The 20770-nt window shown below is 44.4% G+C and overlaps 1 protein-coding gene across 14 annotated transcripts in view; it reads right to left on the bottom strand.

Moving 5' to 3' along the window:
* The window catches only part of foxp2 (forkhead box P2), a 106116-nt gene that overhangs the window by 39420 nt on the left and 45926 nt on the right, over window positions 1-20770 (bottom strand). For 12 of the 14 annotated variants that reach the window (XR_014621520.1, XM_084345519.1, XM_084345523.1 and 9 more), the window contains one exon: window positions 6183-6272. Coding sequence is in view for 9 of the 14 variants with exons in the window: in XM_084345519.1 (XP_084201645.1) it covers window positions 6183-6272 (90 nt within the window). In the remaining 5 variants the exon portion in view is untranslated. Of the gene's footprint in view, window positions 1-6182; window positions 6273-11171; window positions 11341-20770 lie in introns of all 14 variants that reach the window. The other 2 variants (XM_084345515.1, XM_084345516.1) reach the window with 1 other exon arrangement.

Below are 20770 nucleotides of genomic sequence, written 5' to 3' on the forward strand. Positions count from 1 at the left end.
GCACTTTCAGCAATTACGTCCACTCCACTGTGTGGCGCTTTATCTTTACAGTTTTTTACGAGTGAACTCAAATCACCTAAAGGAGGAGATAAGTGCCGTATCAGAATTCAAACTTAAACAATTAAAGCAGTCCAGCAGAGAGGAATTCCTTTTATTCGATTTCTTTTCAAACGCAGTAATAATCGGCGGTGATTAGATGTCGGCCATAAACATCGCGGGGGCAACGAACGCGGGGCGGTTATCAACGACAGAGGTTGTTCCTGTAGCGCTGGGCAGGGGGCTGAGCTGCGCTACAGACACTGCTCAGATAAAGGCAATGAGAAACGGAAAGGGTCCTAGTCGGTAATTACTGTGGATCCTTGGCAGGGAGAGTCACTGCTAATTAAGCCACTAGCTTCGTTTGACACACAGGAAGAGAGAGAGAGAAAGAAATGGGAGAAACTCCAACCGCCAACCCCCGTCTCCTTTTTCATCTCAATCTCCTGAGCATCCCAAGGGGGTCCCAAACTCAGACCCCCCCCCCCTCGTAGCTTGTAGACTTCTGACCTCTCAACTCCCTCTCAGCTGACACTGCTCATTTACTAGCCAATTACTGCCAAATATGGCCACGCGATTATTGATAGCCGGGACTCTCCACTCGAGGACCACCAATGCTACGGGGCGGATGGCCTGGTGAGGACCTCGCTCTGAAGTTCAAGTGTGTTGACTGTGTATGCACTCACTCAAACGCATGTCGTGTTTTCAGCTTAGGGAGATCAATACTCCAGATTGTCAGGACTGAAGCTAAGTGGATTACTGAATGTTTTCCTAAATCAATTTCCATAGCTGTTTGGCAGCAGCGCATGGGAAGCGCAATTTATCATAACATAAAGACCCATCATGTAAAAAGCCTCTAATAAAAAGCCCGAGGAGATTGGGACGGGCTTAGCACAATTTCCATATTGATTTATCTCTACATGCAGATAGTCATTGATTAAGCCTCCCCAGTGTTGTGTACGCCCACTGTAGCTGCATCGCATCGCTCCGGCACATTGTTTGTGTCATTATTGGCACAAATTGTCGCACCTTTATCATTAAACTGGCACAATTCGCTCCTGACTGATGCCTCCCCGCAGGTGCCCATATTTCAGGAGTAAATGGGAGTGACAGATAGAGGGGGAGAGAATAAAAAAAAAGAGAAAGTGCAGAGAGTGGAGAGTGCTGAAATAGAAAGAAAGTAAGAGAGAGAGAGAGAGAGAGGTGGAGGTGGAGGGGGGTAGACACTTCCCTCTGATGTTGCAGGTAATATGGCCTCCACTGGATCAGCCTCTTCATCAGTGACACACAGTAAATTACAAGTGCTTCAAGCAGCTCAGTGAATTATAGTTCATCACTTGGAAAGGCTTTCCCCCCTCACCATCGGGGCCCAGGCGTATCAGATCTGCCGGTTAGGATCCAATTAACACCCTGGCCAGAATCATCTGATTGCATGTGTAAGGGCTGGTATAACTCGTTTATTGCACCCATGTATCTTCTGTCACAAGGTAAATTTGTTGCTGCTACATCAAAGGTCTGAGCTACTTTTTTTTTTTTTCTTTGCTATCCTTCCCTCCCTCTCACTTTCTCTTGATCCCCCCGCCAAACTCAGCTACCTCGCCTTGGGGTTGCATTTCAACTTCTTTTGCATCACAATGATGAACCTGCTCTGTCCTCGCAATTTAGCAATCTTGTCCTGTAGGTGTTGTAAATGCAGGGGGGGAGAAAAGAGAGAGGTGGGGTGGGAGATGGGGAGTGTATAAAGAAAAAAAAAAAATCTTGTTTTCTGGTTACAAAAGCAGTAACCAAGGGTGTTTGACTTAAAATGTGCTGACGTTTTTTTTCTCTTTCTCTCAGAGTCAACAGAAGTTTTCCTCATGAATAACATAATATTTTCCCCCTTCGTAGTGATAATTTTTCTCTATTTTCAGATCCAACCAGAGGGGATGCAGCGGAAAGATATATTCATAAATGTAAATGTGAACTACCATCCTTTAGCCACGCGCGCTGGAGTCAGCTAACCTATACACAAGCCTAGCGTCGCAGCCCTTTTCCTTTGAATCTGTGTGTGTGTGTGTGTGTGTGTGTGCGCTAGTTCCGGATGAAAGCCAATAAGCAGATGAGTGCTGCTATCGAGGTGATATTGGCTCAGTGGTGAAAGTGTGGACCTGACCTTTAAGAGTGTGACACTTCCAAGGATGGCCCAGTGCCCAAAACCAATCTGACTGAGCCCGGGGAAGGAAGCTGCAGAGTTTACAGAAAACAGGGCTTAAACCAACATCTCTCCCGATCCGTACACCGACCATAAAACCTTAAATATTTTCATTCATACTTAGAGAGGAGCGTTGCACAGATGGCACTGAGGTTATTAGTCTTGTAAAAAGGGGTATTCACAGCTTGATAGTGTGAAAGGGGGCACAGTTACTCCGGTGTAAGCTCTCAGGTTTTCAGCTGTTGAGAATTGGACATTCACTATTGGGATACACCCACAAGACGGAGTAAGGGGTCATTATAGCTGTTTTATATGTGCCTAGAGGTGGTGGCTGTGTTGCAACAGGAGCCTCAGTCATCTAAACACCTGGTACCTGGGCTGCAACTAATGATTCATTGTTGATTAATGTGTTGACTACTCTCTTCATTAATCGATCAGTTGTTTGGTCTGTAAAATTCCACGAAATGGCGAAAAATGTCAACGATTGTTTCCTGAAGCCTAAAATTACATCCTCAAATGTCTTGTTTTGTCCACAACCCAAAGATATTCACTTTTTTTATGTTATTTTATGTTAAAGAAGTAAAGAAATGAGAACGATTCACATTTTGGAAGCCGGAATCAGAGAATTTTGACCTTTTCTCTTAAAAGATTACTGCAACGGATTCATTTAATAGTTGACAACTAATCTCAGCTCCATTACAGTTGATTTTGTGGGGTTTCTAGTGAATCTTGAGCCATTCTTTCAAACATGGAGCACTGAAACTTGCTCCCCCACCATGTGTTAAGCTGCTTTAAGCCCTGCTCTGCCCTGTTCTTTATCAATAATGATCAATAGAGCCACTAACTAACAACACTTGCACAAAGTCACTTCTGTCACCGTGAAAAACTTTAAGTAACTGTCATTGCTCTTGTGTTTGTGTATGAGTGCACGCTGTGTGAAGATGCTTTATGCACGTGTGTGTGCGAGCGAAACAACTGTCACATTCGTAGGCCACTGTAATCCTCTCCGCCTCTCCTTGTCCGCGTTTCTTTATTTGTATTCCAAATGTCAGTGTATAAATGCCTTTCGGAGGGGGTGTGGGGGTTATATTGCCACGGAGAGGAAGGAGAGCATGGGGAAAAAGGAGCAGGGGAGAACAGAGCACAGACGAGAGGGTGTTTGTGTGCCTTGGGAGAGCCGTGTAAGCAGCATGGCGGCGGCTGGGGGGATTTACAGGGAGAAATAGGTGTTTATTGAGTGCTCCCGTGGGCTTACTGTGTAATAATAGACCTGTCACATTACGCAAATGTGGAGAAGAAGCAGCCTGTGTGTGTGTTTGTATGTGTTTGTGGGACTGTTTTTTTTTTTTTTAGTTTTTTTTTTTAACATGTGTGCGTGCGTGCATGTGAATGCCAGAGCCGCCTGCCTCCGCATCATCAACTACTGAGAAGCAGCGATGAGCGAGCGGATAGAATTAGTCAGGCGAGAGCCTTTAGCCGCTAATACGCGTAATTAAAACTGCAAGCTGAGGCACTTGGATGCTTGTGTACTAAATAATTTACATGCCATGATCTATGGATCATTTCCCGCTCTTAAATACCAAAGATGGGAGAACAAGAGGGGAAAAGACTGGCAGAGGATTTATCAGTATCTCTACTATAAGCAGGATGTCATGGTAATATTAATCCTTTTTCCCCACTTTCTACTGCGCTAATCATACAAGGGGATCAATGCGCCTCATTCCTCCGGTGGAAAACATGCAGCTTGATTGCCATTGACGCTTATCAAGCTAACAAAATACTGCACTATAGCACCCACTGTGGCCTCATAATCCAGGTAAATAATGCAGCTTTATTGGGTAAACTCCCTCAAGACAAGAATGAAATAATCTGGTGCTGATAAAAAAGGAATAAATAGAACAATAACAAGAGCAAAACAAGGCCTTTAATCATGAGTTGCTGCTGCTTTGATATTTGCACAATAGGAGTATTACAGCTAAAATGTCATTTGAAATGAGTGGATTCAAGGGCACACAGCAGCACGTTCCACCTGTAGAAATTATCTCGAACCACAATGCACTGTCTGAGGCCCTGTTTGTGCAAGTGTGCATCACTGCCACGACTCTCTGCTTGGAGACTTTTTGGAACAAAGAGGTGAGGCTGTTAATAAAAGCTGGATCAACAGATGGATTAGCAGGGAGCTGAGGACGGGCCCGATTTGCAGGCCCCTCCGATTCACATTGATTCATATCGCCAACGCGAGGCAAGGATGAAGTAAGCAAATGTAAATATTCAATATTTACCATCTGCTGGTGTTATTAGAGGCAGGGGCTCGGACATGGGCTGACGGTTATCATGCAGCCACACTGCTCTCGTTCAATATTGTTCTTCCTGCCATGTATGTATTGTACTTGGTGACTCTGCAAGCATTTGTGGATCAGGAACCCATTTGTTTGAATCCATTCACTTTGGCATACAGGACCCCAAATAGAAGAAGTGCAATGGCGTTATTTCCCCTCACAGCTTAATAAACAACAACACCCTTTAAATTCATGTTTTTAATACTGATGCCATTGTGTGGGAATATATACTGAAGATATTAACACTCTTGATGAGGTTGAGTTGAATTATTTAAATGCAAAAGCATGACTGAGTCTTCGCCAACCTTATCTCTTCGCCAGTGCGTAATTAGGTACACAGGGGTGTGACTCCAATTGAAGGTGTCGCCATTGTTAGACTCTGTGAAAATATCAACGGGTGAGGTTAACGCCAATTTCCCTGACATTAATGAAATGCACAGAGCCCCTAATGAGGTAAACCATTGCTCCTTGATAGTACTTATTAGCCGAGTGGAGGGCACAAACTCCCCACACTTCAATTTCAAACCGCTAAAAATAAATTAAATGAAAAAAAATAAAAAAAATACTAATAATAAAAACAGGGAGCAGATGTCAAGGGGCCTTACATAATTCAAGAGAGAAAAAACCTAACTAACTGTCTTGTTGACTTAAGCGAGCAGAAGGGAAGGAGTGCGAGAAAAATCTTAACACCAGGAAGAAAGGGGATTGAAAGCAATGTGTTAATGTGTAAATATGTGTGTGTGTGAGTTTGGTGTCGGCGTGCAACTGTTCCTGTGTGTGTGTGTGTGTGTGTGTGTGCATGTGTGTGACCTTTTCCAAATCACTGACAACAGAAATAGACAGCTCCACGAATCAATAAGGCAAATTAGCGTTGAAGAGTGGAAATGACAGGCAGTTAAAATTAGCTGTCTTTGTAACCTACTTCTCAGGCAGATGTGTCTTTCAAATGATAACTAACCTCTGCATCGTCTCGTGGATGCAGTGTAGCAGAGCGTACAGGTCAAAGGGTTTGTCAGCCCACCATCTGATCTTTGGATACGCTTCAAGTGACCAGTTTGATGGACAGTATGCGTAAAATGTTTTTAAAGCCTCCCTGACAATTTTACTGTATACTAGTGAAGATGCAGCGATTCAGCGATACTTGATTCACTGCAACAATCATCAGCGATAAACCAAAATGTCTCTGTGATTGATGAAGAATAAATAACCCACTGACATCATCTAAAGGTGCAATTCAGTTTATAGAAAATTAAATCATGAGGAGTTAAGACCACCTGCATGTTTTAATATAAATATCAATATTTGGCACCAGTGTATTGATAATATATAGCGAGAGGAAGCAATACAATGTTTTGTCCCGTCCCTGCTTGAAAATATACAGAAGACCTCTGTGGATCAAACTTTGCTCTCTCATATCTGCCTCTGTTGTGTTTTTCTTGTGTCCGTGTGACGCTTAGCCTCCAGGGGCCCTGCTCTCGTCCAGCTTTAGGATTCCAACGGCAGGCCCGAGGATTGCGTTGGCAAATCAAACACACTTGTGGAACAGAGGAAATCTTCTTTTCGGAGGAGCATGTATTATGGATGGACTTAAGAGATTAGACGGGGAGCTGCTTTACCTGCAGTGGACGCTGCTTGTCCTGGCTCTTTGGAGATTTCAGGCCACTGCCTGGCTGCTGCAAGAGTAATTGCCTCGCTGCTTGTAGGGCCTGGGAAGAAAGGAGCACAAGACAAAAGGGCGGTGTGTAAAAAAGGAAGGAAGAAAGAGGCAAAGAGACAGTGGAAATAAACTATTAGATTCCCCGCAGCTGACAGCAGATATTATTCTAATTTTCAGGGACAATGTCTGACTGAAAAACCCTGTCGAATATCAGCTGGTATTTTCTGCATTCTGACGTGGTTAACCCTGCGTTGTAGATACGTTTTAGTAACAATTCAGCGAGCTGTGATCAAGGATAAATACAGTTTGTCTAGAGCACCCATGAAGAAGAGGGTGGAGGGGGTGGTGCGGCAGGAAAAAAAAGGCAGAGCGTCAGTAGAATTGACCTGTCTAGTGTGTGCTCAACTGAAATACCCACTTCTCTCGGCAAATTACCGCCACATTTGCATATTCATAATATCAATTTGAAGTAGAGGCAGCACCATGTGAAGTGTCCCTGGGAGCTGTAATTAAAGTTGACAAAATCAACATCAGATTACATTTAGAGTGAATTAACTAGCAGCACAGGTTTTACACTATGTATTGCGGGTTGCTTATGAGCAGCGTGATACATAGACAGAAAAACAGACTGATAGATGGAGAAAGGGAGACCTTTTCCTGCCTGATGAAATTAGTTCACGGCTGTTTACACATGAAAATTTAGAAAAAATCATATTTGTGACTTGTAAAAATGCGTCAACATCTTTTTAATTTGTTTGCCCGACACGGAGACGATAAGAATCGGAGAGGCTGGGATGTGGCGTAATTTATTTCTCTAGGGTTTGATGGGATTACAGATCCCCTCCCGCCCGGCTCTGCGCGCTGAACGCGTGTGACGAGCGGAGCTCCGGCTTCACAGGTACGGTGGCAGCTGGGCGAGCAGCTTCACTCTGATTCTTCAAGAGCAGATGGATGAAAGACTCTGGCAGAAAAGAACACTGTGCACAGCTGCTACTACTGCTGCTGCTGCTGCTCCACACTGTCGTATATACCTTGTATTCTTCAGGCCCATGAGCATCAAGTGGGAGAAAAAAAAAAAAACACGTATGCGTGCACACACACACACGCACACACACACAAACACAACACAACAACTTCACAGGTGTTTCTGTTTTTGATGAAAAAAGAAGAGGACGAGTAGGAGGAGAAGCAAGAAATAATACCACAAAAAAAAAATAAAAAAATTCTCAGATGGAGAGTGACACTTCCTCAGGAATCAGGGGTGCTCATTTTATTTTCTGGTGCTTGCCAGTATCCATGACAACAGCTGCCTTGACAGGGCGTGCATATGGCGCAGCTCTGCCAGCTGGTGGGAACAATGTTTGAACAAGTACATTGAGATCCTGAGCAAACAAGAGGAGAAGACGGGAGAGAGAGAGAGAGAGAGAGAGAGAGAGAAAGAGAGAGAGGGATAGCAGAAAAAAAAAAAAAAGAAGAAGTTGCCATGTCTTAACCCCTCAGGGAACGCAGCCACCCCCTGATCAATTATGAAAAGACAGAGCAGGAGAGGGTGGGGGTGGGGGGTGCTTTCTGTCTGTCTGGGTGCTCAGGAGGAGCCAGGCTTTCTGAACTCGAGTAAACAAACACATTACACTGGCACTGGGTCCTAACTGCATTGATCCGTCTCCTTGGTAAGAGGAGCCTAGTCGCCACCGCTTTATGTGTGTGTGAATGTGTGTGTGTGTAATGTGACATTTGTAAGCTGAGCCATTGCCTCTCTCAAGAACACACACATACACATTAAAAAAGTTGCCCGTAGCACTATCTTAAGTAGACATCAACACAGGATGTCGACGATATGGCCTTAAAATAAAACTGGGATATCTTTATGCTATATATCGTGATACACAATATATATTTCTATATTATGAAATCTCCTCAGAAACACTTCAAAAATGCAAGGACTAGGCGACAAAATGAAATATTACGATGTTTTTGACCAAACACCTCGATATCGATATCATACGGTAGAAGAACAGTCTGGTAAGTTAAGAAAATAACATTACTTTACTGTAAAGCAGCCTCTAAAACCAGGAAAAAACAACACCAATGCCATCACAATATCAAAAACACTATTTATTTTCATTATTCAAGCCTTAATCAACACCTTCCCATGCAGCTCTGTCCCTCAAACTGGATGAGGAAATCAAACAATTGCTTGACTTCCTTTTACTGAAGGCAAAAAGACAAAACAAATTCCTTGAATGCGGCCAATCACTTTGCTAATTAAAACACGGGCCCTAATTAATCTCACCACGATTGGTGAATCAAAGTAATTATAAGGTTTATTGAGTCCTGCACACAGTAGTTAGAGGGAAGGCTGCTTGATGACTGCGACCCGACGTAGCTGTCAGGAGGAAATGTTTATCCGTGTGTGAATCAATAATGACTCGCTGTGTTATATCCAAAGTCAAGAGAGCCACTCGATATTTTACACGCGGGCCAGGAGCACAAAGAAAGAGATGTTTTTAAAGGCACTTCCAATATCGATGCCAGGTAAATATGGAGAGAGGTGTGGGTATGAGAGGTGATGCAGAGAGATCAACTACACCCGGCTTATTAGAAGAGAAGTCTGCTCCCAGCGCATAAAAAGTGCTTCTCCAAACATAACACAGACCCCTATCAACACTGGCCAAACTTTTCCAGAGTGGTTTTGTCGTGTCTGAAACTGTCTGTCACCTCTCCCTTGGAAGTGGGGTTAGACACTTTTTGAAAGAGTCTGTGTGTGGAAGGTAGGGGAGAAAAAAACTAAAAAAACAAAAGTCCTGTCCCCCTCGCTTTCACTGGCTCTGAGTATTCAGCCATTACAGTAAAAAGCACCAATTTGTGCCACCTACTTCCCACTCCACAGAGATGGCAAGCAGAAGCCCATCTCCGAGCACAAAAAAGCACAAAATGCCAAGGAAAGTCATCAAAAGTTTGCTGGAGAGCTGCTGGAGGGGACAAAAACGCAGACGAGTGCAGACGCACCGTCTATTTAACCTGGGTTGCTATGCAAGAAAAAATGACATCCCCAGTCTATTAATGCACACATTGTATAAACAGCACAATGTGACACATTCTTCAGAATGAGCGAGCGAGCCAGACAGACAGAGAGAGAGAAAGAGCCAGACCCGGCTATATAAATAACAAGGCACTCAGAGGCATATTTGATGTTGATATCCATCACTGAGGTTGGAAAAGAGGAAAAAAACAAGAGGAGGGAAAATAACACACAGAGCAACCAAGACCGCGACATGGGGATCCTTATGAAAATAAGATTCAGCCCAAATGGATCTGCTGTAATTGGTTTCAGATAGTGAGGTCAGGAGAAAGGCGATACAGGCAACTATTATGCGAAACGGACTGAGAAACAAGAATGTTTACACAGGCATTCCTCCGCTACATTAATAGGCATGCAGAGATCGCTGGAGAGGGAGAAAAGGAGAGAGTGAGGAGAGACTGACAGAGAGAGGGAAGTGAAGAAAAAAAAACACATCAGCCATCCATTCATCCCCTCCCCTCCCACTATCCTCCACTCTCACAGCCCCAGTGTTTAGACTCCATACAGAACGGGGTAATAAGGAACACCTATCACAATGCACCTTTGTAAGGAGCATGCAAAGATCTTAAACAAGCATGAAATACATTAGCAGGCCCTGCAATACTGGGCCAAACCATTACAAATCTCCAGATTGCTTATTGTGTGTGGTGGATGGAGGGGAGGGGGGAAGAAATAAGCCATCCGCTAAGAATGTCACTCTTTCAAATCCACCTGGAGACTGCACGATATGCAGCCATGACATTGGAATTGATATATCTGAGGGGCTGTGACATTGTGTTTGGACAGTGCAGATCACTTCCTGGCTCAGGTCACGCAGGGGGTTGTTTTTATTAAGGGATATAGCAGATATTGGAATGATGACACAGGTATGAAATAAAGTTGCCCTCAACAAGTGAGTCCTCGCAGCGCTGTGGCCTCTGCAGGATGTTCCAGAAAGTAGCTGTAAACACGGCGTATCAATCGTTGATCAATAAGAAATGGCTTGCATCACGATAGCACAGCCTCGCTGTGGTGTGCTGCAGAACAGATGTTTTGTGTGTATGCATGTGTGTGTTTGTTGTAGGGACTAAAGGGCTGCTGTTCAACGCTAGGCTGTCGGCCAGAACAACTCCAGTCATGCTGACAGCTTTGACAACTCCCACACACACGCACAGCACCACCAGGCTTATCTATCTTCGCTTCCAGGAAACACAGAAGGAGGAGGGAAGGGGAGAAAAAAAAAAAAAAGAGGCAAAAAAGAAAAAGTGTGACACTTTATCAAGCCGGAGAGAGTTGCATGCCACGGAAAACAAGGCACAAACAGTTTAAGCTGAACAAACAAACATGGCTGATTGGACTGAGGCTGCCGGCCCGCTGGCGGGGGAGATATGCGCTGACACTCCACACCAAAATATTTACACCCTATCTTCTTATATAAGTGGATTCGGGGCAGATGGATGGATGGATACGGATTTGGAGGGGCTGGCTGGAGAGGATAGACAAATGAGAAGAAGAAGGGGGAGAAGGATAAGATGCCCCATGCAATGTCTGAATACAAAAGTGGGGCCTGAGTTTGTGAAAACAAGCAAAGTGTGACCAGGGAGCGTTGTCGGGAGGCCCTAAACAGTCTTGGCGCAGGAAGAGAACGGATGCAGCTGGGTGGTGTTGAGATTACAGAGCGTCCTGAAAACAGAGGTTCAGTTGATACAGTTTGTGTCTATTAGAGCTCCATGTCGTTCTATCAGAGGTGCTGGCGAAGGAAAGGGCAACAATGTATGAGTCTTTGAGCTCACTCACTTGTAAATTAATGCAGCTACCACAATTTCTTAGAATCGGGTCAATGCTTGATGTGTGTTGGCTTCTGTGGTTGCCATTGATCTCATTCACCTTAAGTAACTCGGCCAGTAGAGAGTAGAAAGACTCCTATCCGTTTTCTAAAGGTCAGAACTGGCGATGACGCGCCGGTGCCTCGACAATGGCTCCAGATTCAGTTCCCTTATCGCCTCCACAAAGCTCACACAGAGCACAATACACACCTGGCTTCAGTCACCTCTGCCTGGTTGAGAATTTGTAAAGGAAATACAAAGTAAGAACTTCTTTTTTTACTGCAGAAGGAATACAAATAACTACATGCAAATGTTGAAAAGGCTGTTGCAACTTGACAGGATTGGATTTTTTTGCCCTAAGATGTACTACCAAAACACAATCAGGCTGAAAAATGAGCGCATTACAGGGCAAAGGGTTAGGGATCTCAAAATGGGGGGGGGGGGGGGGGGGGGGGGGGGGAATTGCAATTTACATGATAGATTGTGGTTGCTATTAAGCCAACTGTGATGTTTTGGCCTTCTGACAAGTGTATAAATTAGTCATCGTAGATGCTTCCCAGGTTCCCTCCATATTGCCCAAAATGTGGATCATCTGGCTCAAATAACTGCAGGAATGGTGGCAGGCTGGCCACCAAAATGTCTCCCAAACTCCCAACAGAAACCTATAAGGTGCATTCATGAGAAACTAGAGAGGAAGAAAGAATGGAGAAAAAGCAAATTTGGAAAGTGTGTAGGAGTAATGAGCATTTTAATGTATGACTCAATAAATCAACAGTGTGCAGTGAACAAGGGAGGGAGCGAGAGGTCCATGGAGAATCTGCCTGGGCCTCAGGATGGAGGTAAAGCCATCCAGCAGAACAATGGGCTTCTGTGTCCTACTCTGTTATCTCTATCTCAGGATTTTTTTTAGCTACTTCAGCTTCCTCTGCCGCTACATATAAAGCACATCATCTAAAAAAAAGTGGATAATAAGTCGGTATTGATCACTTGCACTCTTAAACTCCTCTCTACCTCTTCACTGCACTTTGAATTCAACTCTTCTCTCTCTCTCCACTCCCTCCCCCGCTCATATCACATTATTCATTTCTTCCCTTCATCTTTCTGTCTTTCTCCCCCCCCCGCCTCTCTCCCACGTCTCTCACCCCTTGTTTATTGATTCTCTAGATTAAGAATTCCTAGGGTGGAGGATTGTAACACACAAGCATCAAATTATTTTTGGGGTGTGCTTATTTGCCTTTCCCTTGCATCTATTTGGCCTGTGTCTGTAGACAATTATGCCTACCCAGCCCCAGACTCAGGTGCTAATAATGAAGGACAAATAGAATCATATGTGTAAACTTCCCCCACTGATGAAAATTTATATTAACTTTCTGCCACAGTAAACAGAGCTGCATAGCTACACCCTCCCGGGAGGATTGACGAGATGAATTTGCTCGCTCCTACCCCAGGAAGAAAAGCTTGTATAGGAGGTGGAGGGGCTCGAGGTGTCGAGCTCCATTGTGTAACCTCACACTTATTTTTCCACTAACGAAGACAAAACATGGGTCTGCTTTGCCCATCACAGATAAAGTGTGTGTTTATAACTGTAAGAGGGAGGTGAAGAGAGCATATGTGCCGATACACGACTGCTGAGACGTTTGGAGGCCCGCGCCAGCAATAACAAAGCCGCCGTTCACTGCCGCTGCTAACATCCACCTCTTGCTGTTATCACCATGGATATTCTGTGCAAATATAATAATATATCTGTTGTAGTGAGTGGGGATAATTGTTTTCAGCTACCTTCAAGCTGAACTGAGCATAGTGGAAAAAATGCATTTGGACCATTTTCATCAGGTTTTAGAGTTTGATTTACATGCTAGGTTCTTGCTCTCTGCAGCCATTCTCCTGTCCATTGTCTTCCTCTTTTATGAAATTCAATTTGCTCCACAATGCTCCTTTTTTTCCCCCACTCTCTCTCTCTCTGCTGCTGGCTCTAGCAAAGTCTTTACTTTGACCTGGGCTGTACGTTTAGATAAGGTGACAGCAGGCCCATTCAGCAGCGCGCTTTATCTACTGCTGCTCTTAGGGAAGTCCTTTAGAGCCAGACAACTGAGCACTGCTACAATATACTATTACAAAGAGGACAGAGAGGAAGAAAAACAGAGAGACACACAGAGAGAAGAGGTATTTGTGTGGGAGTGTGTGTGTGTGTGTGTGTGTGTGTGTGTGTGTGTGTGTGTGTGTCTGTGTCTGTGTCTGAGGTGGACAGTGTGTGTGTGTGTGCGAGGTCAAGTGTTCTCATTGCAAAAGCAAAGCTGGCATGAAGTATGAGTGTTCGACTGTGCAGGCCCCCCGACCGACCCTGCAGACACACAAAAAACACAAATACACACATTCTCTCTCCATTACCACACTCTTTCTCTGTCCTGAAGCGCTTGATTTCCTCTTCAGGTGATTATGATCCCACTCCTTCTCGCAGTTCCAGGCGAGTGGAGGTCACACAGCTGGATGAATACCTGATATGAAATGTTGCTTTCAGGGCCAGCCATAGTTCATTTGGAAAAAAGGGGCTGAGCCCAGTGGGAAAGACTGGAATCGTGGCCTCGATCACTTAAAAATACTGTGCGTATTATCTGAACAAGCTTGATATTATAACACTACACGTGAACCTTATGCCTACTGCTGCTGTTCAGTGAGCTAGAACACAGCTGTATTCCAGCACAAACAGGGTTTTCTCATCATCCCTCTCAGACGCAGAATGAAGTTGTTTTTTTACGCCGCTTGTGTCTGTCTTTGTTGACAAGGCCTTATTTAGACGCTTCAACTCCAAAAACATGGCCAGAGGCGACTAGTGATCCGACTGTGGCACCAGAGAAACAAGCAGCGCCGCGGAAGAGCTCGTTTTGTGCCGGATGCCAATACTGATAGATGCTGTTGAGAATGTGCTGACAAGCACTGTACATAGGAGACACGCGCGCAAACAAAAGCACTGGGGCTACAGTGGTAAATAAAAGGTTGCTGCATCCTAGGAAGGTAAACTGCATTTAAGTAAAAAGGCATACACAGCATGTACACAGAGTATATACACTCAAGAACACAAAACAATGATTATGGAAAACAGGAAATCAACTGAGTGCCAACCAAAACTGTCTAAAAAAAAAAGGGGGCTGCTGTCACATATTCTGTGTGTGCATGTGCAGACATAAACCTGTGTGCCTACTTAGTGCATGTGTGTGTCTTGGGGGCTCTGCTGTTGCAGGTCAATAGTATGAGTGTCTGTCTGTCTCGTCCTGCACAGCTCAGGTTAAGTGCTGAGTCTAAGTGTTCTGGGGTCGATGCGAGGGCACCCTGACCTTAGCTGTGAATGACCTCACCTTACCCACTGCATGGCTAACCTTGAGTCTGTCCTGTAGCTCTAGTGACACAAACTTAACACAACATAATAATAGATACTGTAAACAACAAATATTTCAGTGTGTTCATTTTTCTGCAACAATTTGTTGTTCGATGTAAAGAAAGCCGTTTTTTTAAGCAAGCTTGTCAAACATTTGCTGGTTCCAGCTTCTTAAATGTAAGGATGTGCTGCTTATTTTGTGATTTATGATAGTAAATGAAAAGTATTTGGGGTTTTGGACTGTTTGATAGGACAAAGGAAGCAATTTGAAGAATAAAACTTTGCACTTTGGACAGAAATTGTAATTTTCTGACATTTAACAGTGAAAATAACTGGGAGATTAAAAGAGCAATAATGTATAAGTGTAAATAGTCTATGGCTTCATTGAATATGCGGACAGACTTTTAATGTCCATTACAAGTTTATGTGACTACTTTGTCTTGCCATTACCCCCCTGTCACCTCAGTGAGGACTGCTCTCCATTGAGGGTGATGTATCCTTCGATGAATGCCACACTCGCCCCAAAGATCAACTCAATAAATAGCCACTACATCTACTAGTGGAAGGGCAATGGATCACATTCACCGCCATCCCTCCTCTCCTCTCTCAGTCTCTTTACTTATGTAACACCTATCTTCTCCTGCGCTCCTCCTCCTCTCTTTCTTCCCTCCACTCTGCATTGTACCTCGGTAGTTGTCTTGTGAATATTCCAATTACAGCGATGTGTGTTTGACCTTTAAATGTCCTGTAGAAGATATAGTTATCTGCCTTCCACTCTGACACCCAGCGTCTATCAATCAGTGTTGCGCCCCCAACCACCACCACCACATTCACCAGAAGCAGCTGCAAGACTGGTGAAATATGTGTGCACATATGTGTGTGTGTGTGTGGGAAGTGAGAACGAGATGGAGAGAGGGAGTTATCATGGGCACAGACTGTGACTGGGGTAAGGTAAGCAAAGAGGCTTGGAGAGTCCCAGTGATAACAATGTAAAAATGCATAAGGTTTGTGTGTGAATACATGAATGCGCAGCACATACACACACAGAGAAAGAGAGAGAGATGTTAAACATTTTTTTCTCTTTAATCTTCCACCAGCCTGACTGAGCCTTCCTTCCATAAACAAAGCCTTTTTCCAACTGCATCCTATATCACGCTTCTAAGAACAAGCAAGCGTGAGCAGAGCCATATTTCTTTAGTCTCATTCTTATTCCCCGCCCTTTTCCAAAGGGCTAATCTACATCTTTCATTGAATCAAGAATGGAAATTCACAAGAAATGCTTCTTTTTCAATTTCATGCTGAAGTAGCTCAAGTTAGTGGATGTAATTTCTCCTAACAAGAAAATTTATCACTCCGTCGCACACTTAGTCCGGCTATGTAGGCTGCAGTTTTTTTTTTTCTATATTTCTTGGGCTTTGATAAATGCGCCAAAAGCATGATCACTCCCTTCATAGCTCTCAATACAAGGGCAGAACAATTACAGTGGTTATTAAAAAAATAAAACCTCTGGCTGAAATTTGTATGAAAGATAAATGACATATCATTTAGGACTGTGAAGGCATTACAAAATTAAGTCAGGACTAAGCCAAGAGGGGGGTGGGGGTCGCTTTACACATACTGTAGGGACCTCAACTTCTGAGTGTGGGAATTATGTCATGGTGCAGACACAAGCTGGTTGGCACACTGCTAACACAAAGACCGTGGAGATGGAGGGAAAAGAAAAACAGCTTTCAGAGGGATTCTCTCTTCACACATTTGAAGGAGTATTTCCTCTCCGAGACTAAAATTCCGGGAGAGACTAACGATGCACAAAACTCATGCAAATCCATTTGAAGTTTTGTGCAAATTATGATTATCGGGTTCACACCGAATTGGATGATGAAGTCCAAACAGGTGAGAAGGAATGCATGAAGAATAGTATCGCTGAAACAATACCACGCATGGCCAAGCCACCGGGCTAATGTATATTTATCATGTAAACTTCTGATAAATGCATATGCAGAAACAATCAAATCTCCGGGTTTCAATTGGAAGATTTTGCGCCCACGGACTCAAGCGTGAAACCAATATCAGCTTAGTGTCTAGTCAAGCTTGAAGTGCTGCGCCTAGCCCGCAAAGCATGTTCTGCATATGCTCATGGGCGTCGCTTTTATCAGGGTGGAACAAGCAGCTTTCCAGTGCTATCGCTGATCAATTCGTGCGAGTTAAGTCCCCCCAGTGTGGGTAAATAAGCAGCGGTTAGGTCTTGATGAGGAATGGCAGGCTGTGTGAGCGGCAACATAGGCTGGAGAGAGGTGGGCCTGTCTATCTCTGGATGCCTGGTGTGACTTCCATCATTAACCTCAGACTGGAGTACATCTTATTCTCTGTATCTGCCCCAAAACAAATGTTCAGTTTAGCCTCCTAAAGGACTTGATTTTTCAGACAAACTGTTTGCTCTATTTGATCACATTTTAAAAAAAAACATGGCAAATAATGTCTGACAGTATTATAAAGTTGTAAATGATACAGATGTCAGTCCACCTTGACAGCAAAGCGAGGACCCGACCTTGCCTGATACACTCTAAAACCCAGCAGCTTCAGCTCTAAAGCCTGCAGTGAAGAGAGCCAAAGCCAGCGCTAAGTGACATGTCAGTCACTTCGTCTGTTTGGAGCCTTCAATTCCCCACGGCCTCAGCTTATTTACTGCATTTGTATGAAAAGCCTGTGAAAAGGAGAGGACTCAGAGCCCGGCTGGCTCTCTTACATATGTATACAGTGTTTGGAGGCAATGCGTAGAGAGCAGCCTGGTAGCGATGCAACTACAAACAACTTGGGAGGAGGATAGAGCAATTTATATATTCAGAAATGGGTCAGGGATGAAGGTAATCGGAGCAGCGCAGAGTGTTAACAACTGTGGTGATACCTAGAATCTAGAGGAAGTGATGCTACCACGTTTTGCTAGTCATCCTCTGAACCAGATTGGAAGTCATTTTAATATTAGTTAGAGAAGGGAGAGAGGAGGGGAGGGGAAGAGGGGGTACACACAACAAACCATCAGGCATGCGTTTCAGAGTCTGATTTGTTACTATTCATGGCTAAAGCAGAGAGGAACTGTAATACTAGACATGCTTGTTAAATTCACAACACTCCAAAGCTGCCTTCTAGCAAATCCTGTCTTTTGGTTGTCAGCTTAAGACACCCCGGCATATGCATATGTAGGATTTTTAAGCTCTGTTAAATGGATAGCGGTGTCGTGGCCTATCAAATGACTATAAGCCACTTGGCTTTTTTTTCCATGGAGGGAGGGAAGCATTTACAGGAAAAGCTAGACAGCAAATGCGTTACCTTGTATGCATTGGAAAGCACCCCCCTCACATGTGTTTTCTCCTGTTAGCTCAGGCAAACAGAGCCATTTACATGAACGTTTCCAGGCTGAGGGTGACAGTAACGCTCCACCCTGCCATATTAACGACTGGTACTCTGTTTAAGCCAACGACAGGGGAGTGGCAACAAACAATGACAGAATGCCTGTTTTCGATTGTGAGGCCACGAAAGATGAAACGCCATTCAGCACCAAGGCGGTTAGCAAATAAATTATTGTGCGGGGTATTGAGCTGAAGCAATTGCTCAGTCAGTCCACTCAGAGAATGCACAGTGTGTGTTTGTGGCGAGTGTGTATGCATGCCTGTGTGTATGTGTTTATGTGAGTGGACTTATAGATCCAGTGCCATTTATTTCCCAGAGCTGGAGCAGGGCAGTTAGGGAGGCGTAAAAGGAAATGAGTTGTGAAGTGGCCATTGATCCCGGCCCGTGCTAGGCTGGCTAGAGACTGCAGGACTTCTGGCCACAGTGTGTGCGATTGAATGCCTGCCTCTTATTTACACTGAGGTGGTTAACCCCGGCCCAGTTCGTTTATCACCCGGCTAATGCCCTACACAGGAAAAAATGTGTCAGGTCAGACAAAAGGCCATATCTGGAATGATAGCTTCCATTTAATGCATTTACCGTTGCCATTAAAGTATGTGAAAATGTTAATGTACATGTGGTTTCTGTTTTACTTCGTATTTAATTATATTACGAGCAAAAAAAGGGACCTCTGTGGCATTAATCTGATATCCTATATGCACACACTCGCAGCATGTGTTCTTTTCTCCACCTGTGCTGCCCCTCGACCCGCAGCTCCTCCACAGCCCCCAACTGCTTGAGCATAAAATACCCATAAGTGTTTATTTCCAGCAGATTTCACTCTGTCTATCTCACTCATCCTCCACGTCGCTCGCTCTCGCCGTCCCTTTCTCCTCGTCTCTCTTTCAAGCCTTGCAGCTTGACATTTCGCAGCGCTCTCGGGGGACTCCTGTGCGAAATGGAGTTACTGGGAGAGCGCCACTGTAAATTCCAGGAGGCCACATGTAATGTGTCTTAAACGTAGATGGACGGGCCCGGTTTCGAGGAGCCGAAGAATGAGACGGAGGGGGGAGAAAAATGGGAGAGAAGCGGAGACAGAGGAGGAAGAGGTGGCGTCGAGATAGATAATAGAATAATACTGTGTTTTGTCTGGGGAAGGGTGAGCAAACAGTAGCTATGCTGTCATTCACACCCTATATCTTTAGTGTCATCACAGAGGGGGAAACTACAGGCCTATATGTCACAGGCCTGTATGTACTATTCTGTGGGGACTGTCTGCCGATAGGCGGGCTTGAAATAAAAAGAAGGATGGCTTTCATTGTAAATAAGTCAGACACGAGGTATTGCCAGGAAAGAGCTGTCTTTTCACTGAAAAGGGGAAATAATTTTACAAAGACATACAGTACAGGCTGCTTCCCTAATGCTCCTCCAGCCTTTACAGAGGAACCTTATCTTCACACGGATGACGATGCTCAACAAAAGGCCCCTTTATGAAATCGTTCATATTTCAGCCGAGGTCTGTCTCCTGTCCTGAGAGGTGATTGATGCATCAGGCCAGGGCCGGTGTCTTATTTACACAGTTGAGTGGGGCAATCTCAGGCCTGAAAGATAAACCTAATGAGCTTCTTTGTGTAAGGGTGCAAATGAGAGACACCATCCTCCCTCCCTCCTTCCCTTTTCCATCCAAAGGGACAGTCTGGGTGATTAGGCCTTTAAATTATGCTCAAGGGCAAAGCCCAGATTTGCATCTTAGGTGTGTGTGAGTGTGAGTGTGAGTGTGTGTGTGTGTGTGTGTGTGTGTGTGTGTGTGTGTGTGTCTTCTCATATGGGGGGAGAAAGACAGAGAGGCAGGTGAAGGGCAGAGAGAGAAAGATGCTTGAGGCTTGTTTGTGAGAGGTGGTGGTAGGTGAACACCGTGTGTCAGTATATTAAGTATTTACCTGCACTAAACAACAAACTCCAGTTGTTATAAGAGGGAGGTGAGCTCAGGTGCCTGTCAAACGAGCACACACACACACACGCGCGCGCGCACACACACACTGTCATTTTGTCCCTTGTCTGTGGGGTAACTTTCTCCCTAATGACTTTCATTTTGGGGAGAATTTCATTTGCCCCTAAACCCTAAATATTACCCATCACTTGCTGTCAGATTTCTCATCCCCTCCATTTCCTCCAGCTAAACAGCTAGGAAGGCAGGTTAATTGCTGTCACTCTCAAGTTGGACCACTGCCTAACTCTCGTGTAGCGACAGGGGGTAGCCTGGAAGTAAGATGGCACCTCGGCGCACTTATTGTAATTTATGTCAAAATGCTGCAGTCATTTAAATATGGCTGGATGGTTTGCATTATGCTGTATCATGTGGTTCAGGAAAACAGTGCAAAATGCACCTAACCAGTTTACCAACATGTAGACCTCTGCGTCACTCTCTTGTCAACTGGATTTTTGTGTAAAAGTAAATATATTATTGCCCTCACAAACAAGCAGATGAATAGTTTTATGACATAACGGTTAAAAAACGTGAAATACAAGAAGATTAAATGCAAGATTTCTCCTTTTATGTCTGAGATAAATGAGTCAGTGATCTGGATGAGTAGTGGGCTGCAGTGACAGAAGGTTGTCCCAGCAGATATCCAGAGGTCTTTGGTTAAAACAACTGACCTGACCACAATAGATAAGCCGAAGCCTCCATCTTGCTCTGAATATCAATACGCTTCAGTACAGTAGTGAGCCCATTTAGAGGGGGCAGTGAGTCCCGCATATTGGCTCATCAATCCCACTGATAACCTTGGCAGGATTAAGTCTACAGACCACTGTAATCAACTAACAGCCTCATTATGGGACATTATGGTATAGATCCAAAGATCAATGCATATAGCTCCCGTGTACATACACAGCAACAT

Source organism: Pagrus pagrus, assembly GCF_965226575.1.
Source record: "Pagrus pagrus genome assembly, chromosome: 23".
In the NCBI taxonomy this organism is placed as follows: Eukaryota; Metazoa; Chordata; class Actinopteri; order Spariformes; family Sparidae; genus Pagrus; species Pagrus pagrus.